The 19,422-nt window shown below is 32.1% G+C and overlaps 3 protein-coding genes across 3 annotated transcripts in view; 1 reads left to right on the forward strand and 2 right to left on the reverse strand.

Annotated features, from left to right (window-relative positions):
* Positions 1-238: 238 nt before the first annotated feature.
* LOC144551889 (serine/threonine-protein phosphatase 7 long form homolog) lies at positions 239-1,181 on the reverse strand. Its single transcript, XM_078299987.1, has 4 exons — positions 1,110-1,181; positions 760-1,006; positions 286-671; positions 239-244 (listed from the first exon to the last, which is right to left on the reverse strand). Exons 1-4 carry the CDS (start codon positions 1,179-1,181, stop codon positions 239-241), a joined length of 711 nt encoding a protein of 236 aa, XP_078156113.1.
* Positions 1,182-3,790: 2,609 nt separating this feature from the next.
* The window catches only part of LOC144551784 (NADH dehydrogenase [ubiquinone] 1 beta subcomplex subunit 10-B-like), an 80,744-nt gene continuing 65,112 nt past the window's right edge, over positions 3,791-19,422 (reverse strand). The window contains exon 3 of the mRNA XM_078299894.1: positions 3,791-3,801. The gene's annotated coding sequence lies outside the window, so the exon portion shown is untranslated. The remainder of the gene's footprint in view (positions 3,802-19,422) is intronic.
* On the forward strand, positions 17,285-19,102 carry LOC144551777 (ER-based factor for assembly of V-ATPase). The gene is made up of 4 exons (XM_078299884.1): positions 17,285-17,558; positions 17,891-18,029; positions 18,432-18,517; positions 18,832-19,102. Exons 1-4 carry the CDS (start codon positions 17,310-17,312, stop codon positions 18,973-18,975), a joined length of 618 nt encoding a protein of 205 aa, XP_078156010.1. The 5' UTR covers positions 17,285-17,309; the 3' UTR covers positions 18,976-19,102.

Here is a 19,422-nt window from a genome sequence, read left to right on the forward strand (position 1 = left end):
GGAGGGAGTTGGCTATTGCTGATTTATTTGGTTCTTGGGAAAAAGCCTACGAATTGCTACCTTCCTTGCTCGGTGCAATCCAGATGTCTACCCCAGGAACAAAATACGTAATTGAGCACGAACCATCTACAAAAATGGGCATCCGCATTTTCACCCGTGTGGTCTGGGCCGGCCTATAGGAAATCGGGTCCAAGACCACATCTGCAGCAGTAGTAATGGACCATTAATTGAACTTGCTTTATATCTGCATGCCCGTGACAACTCCCGATATAGGCATGCTAGTACAGCACCTCCCCAGTTGTAATAATTCTGACCTCGAGGTCCCAAATCCTCCAGAAATTGTAAATACATTAATCGAACGGAGCTTGAATTCGAATCGGGAAACATTATAGTCCCGAACAACTCCATAGCATATGCTCGTGTGTGCTGATCGATAACATCCTGGTCCTCCTCTTCATCCAAATCCGCATTTGCAAAAATTTTCCTCAACCATGCAAGACGCCCATAGTTTTGTAAAATTGTTACTTTCTCATTGGGTTCACCCTTATTCTCCACCTTTTTATGATAAAAATCATTATCATCCCATTCGTAACCATCATACACTTCCTGTCCTAGGCAATCTAGGATCAATTGTGACCAATTGTCATCAGTACATCCAGAAATAGGCTTCCCTGTCAACATAGATGTTAAATAAAATTATACTAGTACAAATTTTCATTTAATGACAAAAATTTAAATTAGCAGCAAAAAATATTGTACCGGTAACAGATAAGCCCCACAAACAGCTGACATCTTCCAATGTCACCGTGCACTCCCCTACCGGAAGATGAAAACTATTTGTCTCGGGCCTCCACCTCTCCACGAGAGCAGTGATCAACTCTCTATCAACCTGGCAGTGGTGGACTTCGACCATCTGATATAGTCCTAAATTCTTCAGACCTTCTTTCATAGTTTCATGGTAGTCAATGTGCATTTGCAAAGCTCCAGGACGCAGTGCATGATCAGGCTGGAACAATAATTTTAATGCAAAAAAAGTTTAACCAAAAATTAAATTTCAATTCAAGAATTTAATAAGTAAATTTAAATCCAAACCGATATTGAACAAACACCTTTACAGATGCCGCATGTGATTGATGTTGTGCATGAGGCAATTGCAATAAAGATTCTTCACTTCTTTGCATTTTTCACTGCAATATAAATAAATACATACAAAAAAAATTAACATTCAATATTGACATGCATAACATGCAAACCCAATCAAATATTCACATTCATTCTATTACTTTACATTATTTATGCTACATTCATTCTATTACTTTACTACATTCATTCTATTACTTTACTACATTCATTCTATTACTTTACATTATTTATCCTACATTCATTCTATTACTTTACCACATTCATTCTATTACTTTACATTATTTATACTACATTCATTCTATTACTTTACTACATTCATCTACACTAAAAAAAACTACATGAATCTACACTAAAAAAAATTACATGCACATAAAACATGGAAATAAATAAATCACCCAACAATTACTACATGCATACTAAAAAAAACCTACATGCAAATAAATTACTACATAAACAATTCATTTATACTATAATTACTACATAAACCACAAATAAATAATCCAAAAATTACTACATTCATCTACACTAAAAAAAACTACATGCATCATGCATCTACACTAAAAAAAACTACATGCATCATGCATCTACACTAAAACAAATTACATGCACATAAACCATACATCTACATAAAACATGCAAATAAATAAATCACCCAACAATTACTACATGCATACTAAAAAAACCTACATGCAAATAAATTACTACATAAACCACAAATAAATAATCCAAAAATTACTATATTCATCTACACTAAAAAAAACTACATGCATGTACACTAAAAAAAATTACATGCACATAAAACATGCAAATAAATAAATCACCCAACAATTACTACATGCATACTAAAAAAACCTACATGCAAATAAATTACTACATAAACCACAAATAAATAATCCAAAAATTACTACATTAATCTACACTAAAAAAAACTACATGCATCATGCATCTACACTAAAAAAAATGACATGCACATAAAACATGCAAATAAATAAAACACCCAACAATTACTACATGCATACTAAAAAAACCTACATGCAAATAAATTACTACATAAACCACAAATAAAGAATCCAAAAATTACTACATTAATATACACTAAAAAAAACTACATGCATCATGCATCTACCCTAAAAAAAATTACATGCACATAAAACATGCAAATAGACATATCACCATACAATTACTACATGCATACTAAAAAAACCTATATACAAATAAATAATCCAAAAATTACCACATTCATCTACACTAAAAAAAAATACATGCATCTACACTAAAATTATACTTAAACCATTTATTTAGACTACAATTCCTACATAAACCTTTTATACTACATAAACAATTTATTCTACTTATTTATTCATAATTATGAATTATTTATCAAAAATAAAAGAATTAAATACATACCTAACGATATTTGTAGATCTGAAGCTCTTTTTGTTCTTCTCTCAAAAATATATAAACTTATGTAATTAAAATAAAAATTACTCTAATAATTAGAGTACAAAAAAAAATTCGGCTGATGGAAGAGAGGAAGAAAGAAGAGGAAGGAAAAAAATGGAGAAGGGGCGTGGGGGAAGAAAGGGTTCTGTCTCGCGGGGTGATTAAAACCGAATGCCAGACCGTGGGAAGCACACGGTCTCGGTTTCAATTTCGCCAGACCGTGGGATGCACACGGTCTTGATTTCCAGGCCGGATCTTCTGTGACAGTTTTGGTGCAAGTGTGGACAAATAAAAAAAAAAAAAAAAAAAAACAATTTTTTGCAAGACCGTGAGAAGCACACGGTCTGGAAAAAAAAAAAAACCCAGACCGTGAGGTTCCCACGGTCCTTATGGTTTTTGAAAAAAAAATTGTAATCATATTGGTTCCCTAAAAATCTATTTTTCAATTATGGTTTATGAAAAAAATTCCATTCAAAGGGCGTGCGTGTGGGTACAAGACTACAAGCTAGCAAATTAAGAGAGGGGAGATGAGAAGATAGCTAGCTAGGTGGTTGGTAGCTGCCTGCTGCCTGCTGCGTGCTGCTAACTAATTAAGAGATAAAAAGAGCAGCATAAACATCGGCCATTTTTATTAATATCCTTAAAAAAAACTTAATTTTAAAAATAACCCTACATTTAATTTTTTATTAAAAATGCTCCAACCGCCAGGCCCACGGGCGGCCCAAAACACAAGCGGACCGCCCGTGGCTGGGGCCCAAAACACAAGCGGACCACTGAAAAAGTTTTCTTGTTTAGAGTGTATGCCAAAAAATAAAACATTTGGATATATTTATGAAGTGATGTCGTAAATTCATATAATATGCAATAATTTTTTTTTTATGAAATTGATTTTCAGTGGTTCGTATAAAAGTTATACAGATTCAATTAATTTTATGTATAAATATTTTCTTATAATTTTTAACGAAAATTTTAACTGAGAATTTTTATTTTTTATTATATATGCATATATGTTAATGAATGTCATTTGGAGATGCAATATGTTGGAGATCTTTAACTAAGATACATCATGTCATGGATCACATGCATACTCTTTTTTTGATATGTTGGATCTAATACGTCTTAGTTTGTATGAAATTTCGGTCCAAACTAGATCATAACCAAGCATTTTGGCAATTTGAGCCCAACTTAGCGAATTTTGGGCCAAAGCTTGATCATGTGGTTACTAAGTGGTAATGATATAACTTTTATTACATGAGATTGCATGTACAAAAGGCTTTGTATATATATATATGTTGCATGAATTGTAATATTCTACCTTTTTTTGTTACTAACTAATATCAAATTATAATTGTAGTGTGGACCAAAGCAAAAATGTATGTGTATATGTATACTAATATTATTTGTTAGTTGAATATCACAAGTCTAAATATAACACTAATTAAGGACTTAGCTTTTATTCAAAACAGTAGTTTAGAGCTACTAAAATAGTATGTGTATATATGTAGCTTTGTATATGTATATGTATATGTATATCTGTATATGTGTATGTGTATGTGTGTATGTGTATGTGTATGTGTATATTATACATATATTATAAAAACCATAATAAAGACCAAATCCTTATTAGTGTTATATTTAGACTTGTGATATCCAACTGACAAATAAAATCAAAGTTCACCAAAAAAATAAAAATAAAAAAAAATCAAAGTTATAAATAAGAAAACTTTTATTTCACAAAATTATTCAAATCAAAATACTAAGATCTCTAAAAAAAAAAAAAAAAAGGGACCATGGGCGCCCCAGCCATGGGCGGTCCGCTTGTGTTTTGGGCCGCCCGTGGGCCTGGCGGTTGGGGCATTTTTAATAAAAAATTAAATGTAGAATTATTTTTAAAATTAAGTTTTTTTTAAGGATATTAATAAAAATGGCCGCATAAACATATATAAATTAATTATCTACTTATCTATAAAGAGACAATTAAATATATATATATATATATATATATATATATATATATATATATATTGCTGTATGCTACACAGAACTGGTCTAGTATCTAGTCTAAGAACCATCGCTGATTCCTAATTTTTATTAATTAATTAATTACTAAATTAAAACCTTCATCTGTAAGTTTTCTCGTCATATACTGTTTTGATTGGAGGTTTATTTAGGGAACTGTATTTGTATTGTACTCGTCAATATGCGACCTGGATAATCATAGAATTGAATTATCTCAAAACGGAGAAATTTTTATTTTTTGATGCTATTAATAATTTTTTTGGCATTATCCGTAAGTTGTTTGTTCTTATTTATGACATATATGACATGTTCGGCTCAGCGCGCAGAAATTATACAAAATAAATATATATGTGCTATTCTTATGCATGTTACATCAATATTTGTTGTTTGACAATCATTCCAGTTATCTGCAAATAACTGCCGAAGTTGTCCAGTATTTTTATTTTTTAGCACTGGAAAATTTCAATGAATGGATAAAATGAAGCATTTCCATAATTGTCCTTAATTGTATGATAATTTGCATTCCAGTTATCTGCAAATTTCAAAGAAATATATATTAATATTGATGAGGAATAAAGTGTGAATTTACTTAAATTAAGTTGAAGAATAGAATAGAATAGAATAGTATTTATCATTAATGAACTTAGCTAGGGAGCGAGTACGAGTACGAGTACGTGTACGTGTAATTAATTAAAATATTATGAAAATCCGGGGGTGTGATATGCAAAATACCTTGGCATTAACATTAAATGTGGAGGGTAGGTAGGTTGGTTAGGAAAAGAGAAGTAACTAGTCGTATCTCTAGTCTCCACCAGTCTCTGGTCTCTACTGCTAGTCCTGGGATCGATCATCGATGGGATATCCATACGGCCAACTACCACCGGCTAACATAAAAACAACTTTGAAGAGATATTAATTAGAGAGAGAGAAAACAGAGAAAACAGAGAAAACAGAGGAAGATGTCAACGAGAGATCGATGGATTGGACTTTGGAGAGGTAGCGTAGTTTGACCAGAGAAACAAAAACAGAAAAATAAATAAATAAATAAAATACAATACAAATAAAAGAAAATGTTTTCCTGACCAACATTAATTAATTGCTCTCAGCTAGATATGCCAACATTTACAATTCATTTTCATGTAGAATGAAAATGCTCTCAGCTAGATATGCCAAACCAGTACTGTTGGTTGACCAGTAGATTTCAATTTCATGTCCTAAATTTTTTTAAACTATTAATTACATACAAAAATTAAGATGTTTATGTTTTATATATGGATGAAATTAAGTTGCGTTTTTAGTTCACGAGATCAAAACGCATGAAATGAAATTGAAAGACCTAGAAGAGGACCACCATTGGCAGATGCATATATATATTTTTTTAATGTTCTTGATTAATTATATCCAAACATATTTTTATATATACTTCATTCAGTTCTTTTTAAAAATCGTTCATGAATCATGAGATGAGTAACATATATATATGTTGTCAAGGCCAAGGAGTTTTAATGTTTTTTTGTATACTCTTGTATTAAAAAATGGGGAATTTCATAATATCATTTTTTTAATTACTTATTCCCCCCCTCTAAAGTTCATAATATCATTTTAATTAATTTTATCCTTTTAACTTTAAAAACTCACAACTTTACCCATATATTTGAAAAAAAAAAACTAGGTGCATGTTAATATATAGTTGCCTAGACACAGATTAACATCTTTCACGCACTAGCTAGCAATAGCATAACAGGGAGGCATGTATTGGTTGACAATTAATCCGTAATGCTCTTTTTATTTTATAATTACATATATACATCTATCACGCATATCAGATCTACAAGGTGGTTCTTTATTTATTTTTCATTTCTTTTTTCACATGTTAGAAAAATATAAGATACTTGTATGGTTTTCATAATATACAAATAATATTTATATTACATGAATTATTGTAAAATTATTTGCATAAAGATAGTAAAATTTGAACTTTGTATATTCATAGTCATAGTCATAGTCATACAAATGGAGAAGCAAGCAAGCTATGATTGATGGCTCAAGAACGAAACAACAAAAAAAGCTCTGACGACGTGTCATATTCTCCTTGGCTGTCAACTGAAAATTCAAACTTGAAACCAACACGATCCCTCTGAGTGTGGGGAGAGGCTGAGGCGCTGAGCTAGGAGCGGGCCCCAGTTGCATTGATGGTAAGGTAAAGTAAACTGGTAAACCAACTGTAAAGACGAATATATTATATTATATGTTCAGCCGAAAAGGGTGAAATCACCACAAACTTTTTTATAAACACTTACCCTCCTCGTATATACCTCATCCTCATGTGCTAATTAATGTGCTAATTAATGTGCAAAAATCTCCCAAAATCTGACATCAACAACTCCGCTTTTTTTTTTTTTTTTTTCTTCATATAATCATATTGAAACATGAACCATGATTTTAATTTATGAGACTTGTCAGTTCTGAAGGATTGTTTGGATAAAAAGTTTTAGTCCCTTGTCCTTCCATTAATTTAATTCTTCTCTCAGAGTAAGAGGAAGCATCTGGATCAGGTCAAATTTTGATCGTCAAAATTGAAGGTCAGTTTGACATTTTTTTTTATGTACCGTGGTTGGTGAATTATGGTTTTTAATTCAATTCCTAATTAGAAAGTACGAGTCTTACATAGACCGACTGGAAGTCTGGAATGCCATTCAAATTCAACCAAGTGACGCCGTCTTTGTCTTACTCAATCAGCTTAAATGGCTTTTAACCAATTTCTCCCAATTATCACATACAATTAATTCATAAATTATACTCAAAGATCGAGAGTTCGATTCCCCCTCACGACTTCGCATCTTTTGTGAAGGTTTTCAAAAAAAATAAATTAAGAAGAACTGGATGAACAGTTCGAATTGGTCTGTTGAAATATTATTTCAAAACAAGTACTTGTAATAAATTGTGGCACTCAATTTAATTGTAATAGAATGCTACAAATGATGCAACCTATAACAGTAACGGTTTTAAAAGCTTAATCTCATTAAAATCATCTTTAATTACCTATATATATATATATATAAACCACAACAGTTCACAAGAGAGAGAGACATATATGTTGGTAACAAGTAGATATTAATTATTAGCAACTGGATTAGGCCGACAGGTTTTAGCTACCAAACCACAAGTCCTCCCGGGCTCCGGGTTTCTTTTGGGAACTTTTTATGAGCGAGTCTATGGTACTATGCATATCACGGGTTGTTACCGTACTACGGCTCTATATTCGAGTTTTCAAATCCTAACGGTCGATCTGAACCGTTCATCTTGTTCTCCATATTAATATGTGTTTGGAGACCAAATTTTATATTTTTTGAAATTTATTTACTATTTTTTTAGATATTTAGAAAATCACTTGATCTGAAAATTCTGGACCATCCAAAAACAGTGATTTTCAATAAATATAAAAAAATAGTAAAAAAATTTCAAAAAATGTAAAATTTGGTCTCCAAACACATATTAATATGGAGAACAAGATGAACGGTTCGGATCGACCGTTAGGATTTGAAAACTCGAATATAGAGCCGTAGCACAGTACCAAATCGTAATATGCATAGTACCATAGACTCACTCACTTTTTATTCTTCTATCCCTTATTTTTAATCAATAACATTTATCTTTTGAATGTACAAATTTAACAAGAATTTATGTTTGATTTTTAATGTAGCGATCAGCAATTTGAACTCGCTCATTTAGAGTGTAAACAAAAAAAAACAAAAAACTATATTTAAATCAGAATAATTGAATGCATACTCTATACTTTAAAATAGAGAGAGAGAGGCACAAAACCCTCCTCTACTTTAAATTAAATAGATGAAACATTAAATCTAGATGGATACTTAAAAAAAAATTAGATTCACTAACGTGTCCCGTTCTAGCAAAAAGCTATAATTAATTAATGGAAGCAAAAAAGAAATATAATTTGTTTTTTATTTATTAAACAAAGTGGAGAGATAAGAAGTCATTTTGCTCAAGTTGTTGACTTGTAAATATTTAATCATTAATGTCTCAAAGCAAAGATCGAAAAGAAACCGAAAAAATTAAACATGATTCCTAGTACACAACCATGTTAGACTTTCAAATTTTTATATTTTGGAAATTCGTATTGCTTCCATCATAGAGTTTGTTATAAAGAGATTTATTCAGATGAAAGAATTAAATAGGTATACTTTATTGGATCAGGTTATAGTTTATATGTCACACCTCCGATTTGAAGGTGTCACAACCTGCCGCGTCTATTTATCATTTAATATACATAACGTAAGGCACATATTTTGTGTATGCATTGCCAGTAACATCTATTATTTTTACCACATCCTAAATAACTAAAAAGAAACTATCTGACATTTATATATATAGTGGATGATGCTAGATGAATTTTCTGCACCATATCAGATAAAGTAATCTCAAATATCCCATACTTTTAGGTGGCCTGCTGTCAATTACAATTCCAAAAGCGTTTTCCAATCTTCGTCTAACAGACTTGTAACTCACAAGGGAAAACATGTGAAAAATAATCTAATTATTTCTCAGTGCAAATTTTCACTCAGATTATTGGATTCGAAAGAAATCCATATTCATAATAAAATCTCCACACGAGAAACTAATAGTTCATTCTATAATAACGAATGCAAATGATCAATAACAATATTCAATTGAACAACAAAAATTACATAAATAAATCAGAACTCTAAGAACTTTATCAAAATAAATGGTTTGGGTCTAAATCTTTTAAACCATAAGTTTGGTAACGTTAGGCATCCCAACTTTACAATTTTTAGTATGGTGACACTGATAGATACCATCCGACTTGCCGTTCAGAAGCCATCTAGCAATCCACGTCTTCCTTTTCATATAATATGTCTATATCGTGTCAGAACTTATATTGTTCTAATTATTCTAACAATTTGTTAACGAAAAAAAATATGAAACCAATATTACAATACTGTCATTATCGGAAAAAAAATCAATAATAAGATGATAACGTCAAATTATATAGCGAAAATTACTGCTTTTAAGTATGAAAAATGGCGAAAATGCGAATGCAAAGTAGCAATTTTTCTGAATTATTTATCGCAAATATGTTTTTATGCTATTTTTGTAGGTTTTAGAGAGTTACGTATTTAGGCAAAAAAACGAAGCAAAAACATCATATTTAGGCTATTTCTGAAAGTGGCGTCAAAATAGGATATCACATGAAGCATGCAACATCTCACATGAAGTGCACAACATGCGAAATGATGAATAAAGTGTTTTCTATGTAAAGAGAAGGAACAAAATTATGCATGCTTCTATGTCATCTAGAAAAACTAAGAAAAGAATAAAGTTTTCTTTGTTCTTTAAGAAAAAAAAAAAGGTTTCTTGATATGAGTTTGTATCTACTACTTTAAAAGAAAATGTAACACTTTGTAATTTTAATTTGGACCATTCGATTTAAAATGAACATATTGAATTAATATGATATGGAATCGGAAGGAGAGGGGAGGGTCCATATAAATATGATCCGTTCGTTTTCAATTGTACGACTTTGCTTGTAAATATTAAGATTAAGGTCCCTTCTTTGTTTTTCTTTCGAGATAGAAAGATGAAGATTTTGTCTTTCAGCTTTTGCTTAGTATTCATAATAAATTTACATCTGGGTTTCGAATCCGTACCAATTCGATTCGGTTTGAGGTAAAATGTACAGGTCTCTTTAATGTTCGCGTCAAAATAGATCAGACGATATAAATCTAAACTCAAAATTTGAGTTACCTCAGGTGATATAAATTCTAATAACATCATGAAAAATACAACACTTCAAACTTATTCAATCTAACTAGATTGATACCTTTTACATCCAGCAGGTGCTGTCTAGTACTAGAGACACTAATCAGTTGGGTATCAAACAGTACCAACTAGCCATTCGGATAGGTAAGTTCATTAATTATTCACCATAATGATTTATCTGTTAGATCAGTCTAAATATTTAGAAAAAAAAAAATACACAGATAGATAAAACCTCGATATTCTATTAGGGGTATGTTTGGTTGCAATGAGAAAATATTATTCTTGAGAACAAGCTATTCGTAACAAACTATTCGGTGTTTGGTTTGATTAGAATTAGCTAGAATAAGGAATCAAACTTGTTTGTCTTATTAGAACAAGCTATTCTCACAAAAAGTTGAAACAAACTATTCTAATAAGATAAACACTAATTTTTATGTTCTAGCTATTCTAATATTGCAACTAACCATACCCTTAATACATACACCAGCAGTGTCAAATGTTACATATTAAGAAAAAGAGACAAGATCAAGTAGTCGAAATAGAAAATAAGAATCCAACAAGAAAAGAAACCCTAAAATAATAGTTTTACATGCATTAGATGTTGGTATTTTTCACTAAAGATTTACTCCAAATCATGGCCATTAAATAGAAGAAAGCTAACACGCACTCAGACCAGAGCTACCGTGACGTTCACCCGCTCAAGAAGCAAAAAAATCATAGAGAAGAAAGGAAAGCGGCACTATGCCGAGAGAATCACTCCACCGAAATTTTTATTAAATTAATTTAAATTCTACCCATCTATTCACTGGAATTCGAAAAGTGTCCAAACTCCAAACCAGTATTTTTCTCACCAGTTTCAAGCCAACTTTCTGACAATAAAATAACCGATTTCAAGCCTTCGGAAATTGGTGGTAATTTTGCCGGCTTCTATAACCGGTGGAAAATTTATTTGTTCCTTAATATTTTTTATTAAGCTATTCTATTCATTCTTTTTGACAGCTGTTTAGGGTATCTTCTTTATCATTCATATTTAAAGTGATATTACTAACAACCAATCAAAAAGACCATACCCGTGTCTGTTGATTTTATGACCAGTTTTGGAGTACAAACCGAAAGTTTTATCACTGGACCTAGATAACCGATTAAATTATCATCGGTTTTGGAAGGGAGAAACTGGTTAAATTATTGCTGAAAAGTTGGCTTAAAACCGGTGAAAAAAATACTGGTTTGGACACTTTTCGAATTCTAGCGAATAGGTGAGTAGAATTTAAAATTTATTTATTTTTTGAATATTAATAATAATTTCATATCAATCCAGGTACAAAAGTCCCTCCTCCCCCTACAATATTGTTTTTTAAAAAATGTTGGTTTGGGCACTATTCTAGCGAATAGGTGGGTAGAATTTGAAATTAATTAATTTTTTAAAATATTAATAAAAATTTTGGATCATTCCAGGTACAAAAGTCACCCCCCCTCCAAATATTCTCGCAGTCTTATGTTTGTATATTACAATAGCTCCTCATTTCGTAAATATTCCCTCTATAAAAAAAAAACTAAGGTTGTCAAAAGCCATTCCCGGTCCTTTTGTTCTCTAAAATGAAATGCATCCAATTATGAACATCAATCGACGCTGCATTAATAAGGATGGTATTTGGTTTGTTTTGTTGTGAGAAAGTTCAGCGATTCCGTTCTTTCTACAATGCCCACGAGCTTGCTGCCCAAGCTGTGTCCCAACGCCTTCTTTGTTCTCCTCGTAGATGTTTTCTTCCCTCCCACCATACTTCTATTGGTTTTGTTCCAATCATATACGGTATGTTTAGTTGTGCCGCTAGGCCGATGAGCATGAGAATAGTCCCGTGGTTGTTCATCTCCAGTCTAGATTGTTATGCGTAGGGTTACCGGGTTTGCTTCCGAGATGATTACCTTATCATCCGCAAACTAGATTATTTTTGGTGATAGGTAGGAATTTGGTGGCACGATTGATTGATGGTTCTAAAGAAATCTATTTAGTGTGTCCACTATCAAGATAAACAACTCTCGCTTAGGAAGGTGTTCTTGTACCATGGATGCTAGAGTTTCTGTAATGAAATGATCTTGATAAATGTGTTGTTAAACAGTAGTCTGCGACCATAGACGGAGCCTCTTTTTTCGATATGAGTGTTATAGATGCCTTATTGAGTGCCCTGATGCCACGACTTGTTGCATTAGGGGTGTCAATGACACCTGTTTACCCGTCTCGTATCGTATTCGATAAGATGGGTATGGGTAAGATTTTTTTTTCGTTAGATAAACGGGTATGGGTATGGGTATGGGTAAGGATTATTTTTCATTAGATAAATGGATACGGGTACGGGTAAAGGTTATTTCGTACCCATTGGATAACGGGTAATTATATAAAATAAATTATATCATACGAAGGATATTATGCTAAATATTTTACTTTTTTATTTGAATGCTTTATTATTTAGTTAAGGAATTGAATTTGTTAGAAGAGATATTTGTAATTTTGATTTTTTTTTGCTTAATAAAAAAATTATTACTTAGAATCAATTGCATATTTATATTTTAATTTTATATCAGTAATTGTGATTGCATATGTATAACATGATAAATTTTGATGATTTATTTAAATTTTTTAAAAAATTATTATATTTGTATTATTCGTTATTCGTCCGCTACTATTTCATTACCCGCTAATTTTAATGGATGTGGATAAGATAGAGTAAGACAAATTCTAAAATCATTTCGAAGTATTTATTTATTTAAAAAATTATAAAGGGTGTGCTTTGATATTCGTGCCACTTTAAAACGAACGAGTCAGTCAGATCTCATCCTATTCCTATACGGTCAGGAATTTCAACAAGAATTTCAACAAACGGTGCCAAAACAAAACTTGATTGCTAAATATAAATCACTCTGATCGTTTTTCTTTCTCTTTCTGAATTTGACTATGTTAAAATTGTAACTTTGAATCGTGACGGTATTCATTCTGGGTCAACAAAGTGACTTGACAGGTCAACAGCGGCGGTACACGATCAGCTGTTTACAGTTGCCGCAACAACCCAATTAATTAATTAATTAATTAATTAATTAGTTTTAATTGTTCATCTCCATTCTCCAGCGTAGCCCATTGCCGTTGGCAATTAAGGTTCTGTTATTGGGTGCTGTCAGTAATGATTCCAAAGTTCCATTCCATCAGTAGAGGTTCAAGAATCTGCTACCCCATTTTTAATTAATACGGATTATATCACAGTGACGCGATCGAGAGTTTAATTATAACTAGTGCCCAGCCATTGTGGTTAAAATAAAATTAAAAAAAAAAAAAAAAACTAAAAAAAGGGGGAAACAAGCAGATCAATTTTGATAGAGATTTATTTAAACTAAAGGGAAAGTAGAAAAAAAATTAATAGATGAGATACTGTATGATGGTAGAACTGATCTTTCAAACTACAGTGATTCAATCAAAGGTATTATGGGATGCTATAGATCTTTGTCAAAAGATGAAACCAATATGTGATGTTAAATAGGGTAATCAATTCGAAATTTTAAGTTACTAATAAAATATTAGTTTCCGTGCCATCGGGCCAACGGTTGAAGCCACTAGCCAGTAGCCAGTGATATATGTCTTTCGGTACAAACATTTAGATCTCAATTTTAACATTTTGACTGAATTAAATTAGAGGATTGAAAGTAGTAAAGTGCCCAAGAATTTATGAAAAGGTGTCTTACATGCATTTTATCAAATAAAAGGAAAAAAAAGAGAGTAATAAAATAAATTGAATCTGTTGTTATAACTATGAAGGTCATAAATGAGTCTTTGATCTAGTAACAAAGACACATGGTATCTCATTTGAGAGGTTATGGATTCAAAACTCAAATGAAAAAAAAAAAAAAATCATTTGCTATAATAATAGAAGTATGAAATTTGGAGGTTTGACTTCCATCTTTCTTTAAAAAAAAAATAATAATTATGAAGGTTAAAATAGAGAACATCGATGCAACATATGAGGATCAAATTATTAATATATAGCAAAAGTGTATCAATTTACAGTAAAAAAAAAAAAATTTGGTTAGGATAGGTAACATGTCAGTTGCGCAATCAAAATAAAAGCATAGACCGCCTCTTTGTGCAATGTAACTTCACTAAATATGTATGGTTTTGGATGCGTCTTGTCAAGAATAATTTACATACTGGAATTCTTGCTCAGATATTGTACAGTCTACATTAATCTCAAAAGATGCGAACTCATTCTATCTACTCTCTTTATAATTGCACAGATATCTTTTCAGTGATATATTTTTTATTTCTTCGTTTCACAAACCCGAAGCTGGAAATTGTTGATGCGCTGTTTTCATTATTGTTATCGTCTTAATTATTGAACCGAATTGGTCTATTAAGTTAATATAAACTGTAGAATAAAGTATAAAGAAGTGGGAGTAAAAATTTACTACCTTTTGAGATTGTTTATGCGCTGTTTTCATTATTGTTATCGTCCTAAATTTAGGCCCTAATTTTGTTGCAAGTATCAGTAGTAAATACATCCCTAATGTTATGCACCAGTTAGTAACCGCTGGAATAATTTATAATACAACATACCGGCTAGATAACTTTAAATTGTGAGGTAACAATATTAGCATCTGCAATAGTAAAAATTTATATTAGTATTAGTGTTTTTCTTAGTAAATCAAGTGTTGTTCATGAATTCTGAGCACTGGTACATACCGTTACCCCTCTTTTATGTTATGGTATGTTGTTTTGGTTTTTTCAAAGGTGTTTCTGTAATTTTCCAGTATTCTGCACAATTCTGCATCATTCTGCAACATTCCAGGACCTTTTCTATAAATTTCCAGTATTCTATACATATCTTGGTGAATTCTGGTAAATAATATGGTCTGTAGTGCAAAATTTCAGGTCTTACAGTATTCAGGGACTGAACTGTGGCAGAAAATAAATTTGTTTTAGAAAACAGTCCCTGGATAGGGAGTTTTTTGTGACATGATGAAAACAATTCTAGAACAAGTCCTTTCTAATGGGAATGTCATGAAGATAATACTTTCAGACAAGTTTAGCAATATAATTTTACAACACAATTTGAATTGAAGAAAATATTAATTTAAAGAGTATTTTTTAAAGAGAAAAAAGACAATTATACTTAGTAGGGCCTATAGTTTAAAGCATTTTTTTTTTGTATGCTTGAATAGGATACAATGGTAGTGACTCAGATTCTGGCAAGGTGGAGAAAAATGACAAGCAATGGTAGCAACTAAGACGAGTGGTACGTCTGTTTCATTCGTACCAGAGAGCCCAATTGTTATACTGGAGGTGCCATGTTTGAGCCTACCACCGAAAAAGTGCAAAATTCAATATTGAGCCCAATTCAACAATTTAGCAATTCAATAATTGATTTATTTGAGAAAAAATGCAAAATGTTTTGGACAAATATCTTATTGTGTTAACATTGTGTTGTCAAAAAAGTGCAAAATTCAACTTTGACTCAATTTTGGTGTAAATCTACGGAGGATGATTCATTCTCTAAATTAAATCTTATAATGTCTTTTGATGTTAAGAATCTCCAAGATCTCCTTCTGCTGGAAGAGGAAAGAAGCCCAGACACGATCTAAGCTTTGAACCTCCTCGTGCAGGGTTCTAGGGATGGCAGCCCCCCATATCCAATGTTTGGTGACGAGAAAGATGATGAAGACTTATTAGATTTGTAGTATTTAGTTTTATGCATGTTATGATATTTTTGTGTTTTCTTAGGATTGTTGCCTTCTTGTGTTATGAGCATGGTATGATGTTTTGGTTTTTTTCTATTATTTCTGCTTATGTTTTGAACAGCTGTAAAGACTTGTCATATTTGATTTTGGTACCAATTTTAGGTACTAGGTCAAATATACTATGGTTTTTGATTTCAATGAAATCGGTGGTAAATATCACTATTTAAAAAAAATATATTTTGGAACAAATATCTAATTGTGTTAACATTTTTTTTTCCTTATTTTGCTGAACATGCCCCATATATATAGATTCTTAGTTTCCTACTTGGCTATATTGAATTAGAAAAAATAGAACGAGTAATTTTTTGAATTTTCTTATAATATTGTCCCCGTTGCAATGCATGAACACGATACTAATTGTATAAACTATAATTACATGTTATTGTGGCTCAAATGGGATTTTCGGTAAAACTTTAATGTCCCACTCATTCATGAATCTGTATTCTCCCAGATAGCAGAGGTGCAATATATATAAATGGATAATCCAGATTAATTTTAGTCAAGTCCCACTCAATTGAGTGCATATACAAATTATAGAGGCTTTGCTTTGAGATTTGTGTGAAGTTAAAAGAACGGTTCCGATGGAATTCGTCATTGATATAGGAATTGAGACAAGATTTCCTTGATGAGTTGCTGATGTCATTGCCCATTGGTGAGGTGTCACTAGACAATAGAAATTGCCACGTCAAGGATGGTATTTGATCCATCAATATCATGCATTGACATTAGTCCAACTCAATTTGATCAATATATAATGGACGGAGTATATATTCTCAACAGTCGGATCAAAATCAATTTGATGACTATTTTTCGCTTTCAAATTCGTTTCAGATTGAAATGGACGACCCATATATATGATATATCTTATATATTCTACACGGTCAGGTCAGGTCAGGTAGCTAGGTATTCGTATTACACAGGATATATATGAATTCTCTACAATTAATGTATGTTCCATTCACTTAATTTTGTAGAAACTTATCATCATTTTCACCTGGTATCAATTTTGAGAAAATAAATCAAGGCCCAGCCCAATAAGAACATTTAAGATGGAGCTAAGAAGAGCCCAATCCAATCTCTCTCTCTCTCTCTCTCTCTCTCCAGTCTTCAACCGAATAAGAATAATGGCGGACGGATTGGTGATCTCCAGCACCGACCTCATCCGATCCTTTCTCGTCGATGCTTCCGGCGACCGGGATCACTTCTCCGACGAACTCCGAGTCCTCGCCGATTCTCTCTCGGCTCTTAGCTCAGTCCCTTACAAGTCTCTCAGGTCTATCTGGTGCGCTCTTCCCGCTTCATCTCGACCATCACTCCGTCTCCTCCTCGATGGATCAGGTTTCGTTTTCACCACTCCCAAACCACGCGTCAAGGTACAATCCTAATTTTTCTCCTTGCAAAATTTGTTCAAATGTGCAACTGTATACCCAATCCAATATGAAATTAACTTCATTTTCTTTAACCAAATCAGTATATGAAATATTTGTAAGCTAGAATTTGTTGCTCAAAGTTGTATTATTTTCCATTGATGTTTGAGTTTGAGTTTGAGTTCCCCATTGCAAAATATACTTGCTTATTCTCTTAATAAAAGTTGTGCGTTTTCATATAGTGATGCTGTAGAAAGCTTCTCAAATTCTGCCAGAAGGCTTTAACACGATATTTCCAATATCCTAATTTCTTAATGGTATACTTGTATCGAGTTTAGAGTGAGGAGCTGAAGGCAAGGTTGAAGAAACTTGCTGAGCTGGCAGAGCAAAAGGAATACACAGAGTTAGTAAAAGATGTTGTTCCCAAAAAGGATGACACAGAGCCATTCTCTTCTTACAAGGATCAGATTGGTTTTGGTAAGAGAATTATATCATTTATTCAAAATCATTCTAGAATTTTGAGAGGCTAAGGGAATCTTAGATTATTTACTTGGTTTCGCGGGGCAGCAAGGATAATATCTAAAATTATACATATCATACCAGATTGTTGCTTTGTTTTGTTGCATTAACAGTTCGTAGCTTGAAGCCTTGTGACTCGTAAGAACCAGCTGAGTTGCCTTGCTAGGCAAAAATTATAAAACTTTTATACATTTAGGCTTGTACAACATCGAGATGTAATGAAGAAACCATGATTTTTTTGGTTTTGCCCCTGGTTACTGAATATACACTGCCCAATGAAGTACCAGTCTTATTCCAATAAGTGACTTCTTTTGTTAAACTTTTTACGGGAAGTGCACTTACAGATACTTCCTTTTGCAGGTTTACATATTGTGCTGGTAATGTTCACAGGCTACTTGGTCGGTTATGCCACTTTTAGAGCCCTCTTCAATCACAACCCCATTATGGTAATCTTTCCACTAGCTTTTGCTTGGAAGTTATTTATTTGGTTTTCTGTTATAAACCACCCCTAGTATGGACAAAACAACAAAAGGGATCAATGGGTTAGTTTTAAAACTGCCTAATTTTGCTTCTTTGAATCAAATATCATTTGTCATTTAAGATGGCTTTGGGGGTTACTTTTGACATAAATTTTGTTAAATAATTAGTGGGGGGTCAATTTTGAATTTGTTACAGAGGGTTTTGATAACTTCATCTTCATGTACATTCAAGGTGCTTTTGAAAATTATAAAAAAATTAGTATTTTTTTTTCTTGCTGTAGAATGCTGCGGGAGGTATACTAGGATTGGTTGGTGGCATGTTGCTTGAGACTGTACTGTTCATAATTAGAGCATCGACCAAAGATACGGTTAAAAATAATGCTACCTCATCCGCCTCAAGGTTAAAAATAAAGAAGTATCAGTAACTTTTAGTCCTGTTTCTACCATGAGTTATATGTAGATTTTATTCATTTTCTGTAATATTATTGTTTCCTTGTGTTAGTTCAAATTTATAGAACAGCTATTCAAAATCATGCGAGATGTTATGATAAATGATGATATATCTTCTCTTTTTTAATGCAGTTAAATGGAAACTAATTTTTTTTTTCCTTTCTTTGATAGAAGTGGGAGATACCCACTGATTTCTTTAGAAATCAACCTTCTGTTACAGTACCAAACAGTTGGTACCACTTTGACAAAAAACATTACAATAAACTTCTGGATCAAAACGTAGCCATTAATACTTCTCAGACAAGAACCAGTTTGCGAAAAATCTAACAAGTACATCAAAATATGAAAAGAGGTCTCAAGCTATTGAATTTCTTTCAATCACAGGTAATATCCTCATAATCTGATCCAAACCCTAGTATTAC

The sequence above is a fragment of the Carex rostrata genome, chromosome 3, assembly GCF_964058835.1.
Source record: "Carex rostrata chromosome 3, lpCarRost1.2, whole genome shotgun sequence".
Classification (NCBI taxonomy): domain Eukaryota; kingdom Viridiplantae; phylum Streptophyta; class Magnoliopsida; order Poales; family Cyperaceae; genus Carex; species Carex rostrata.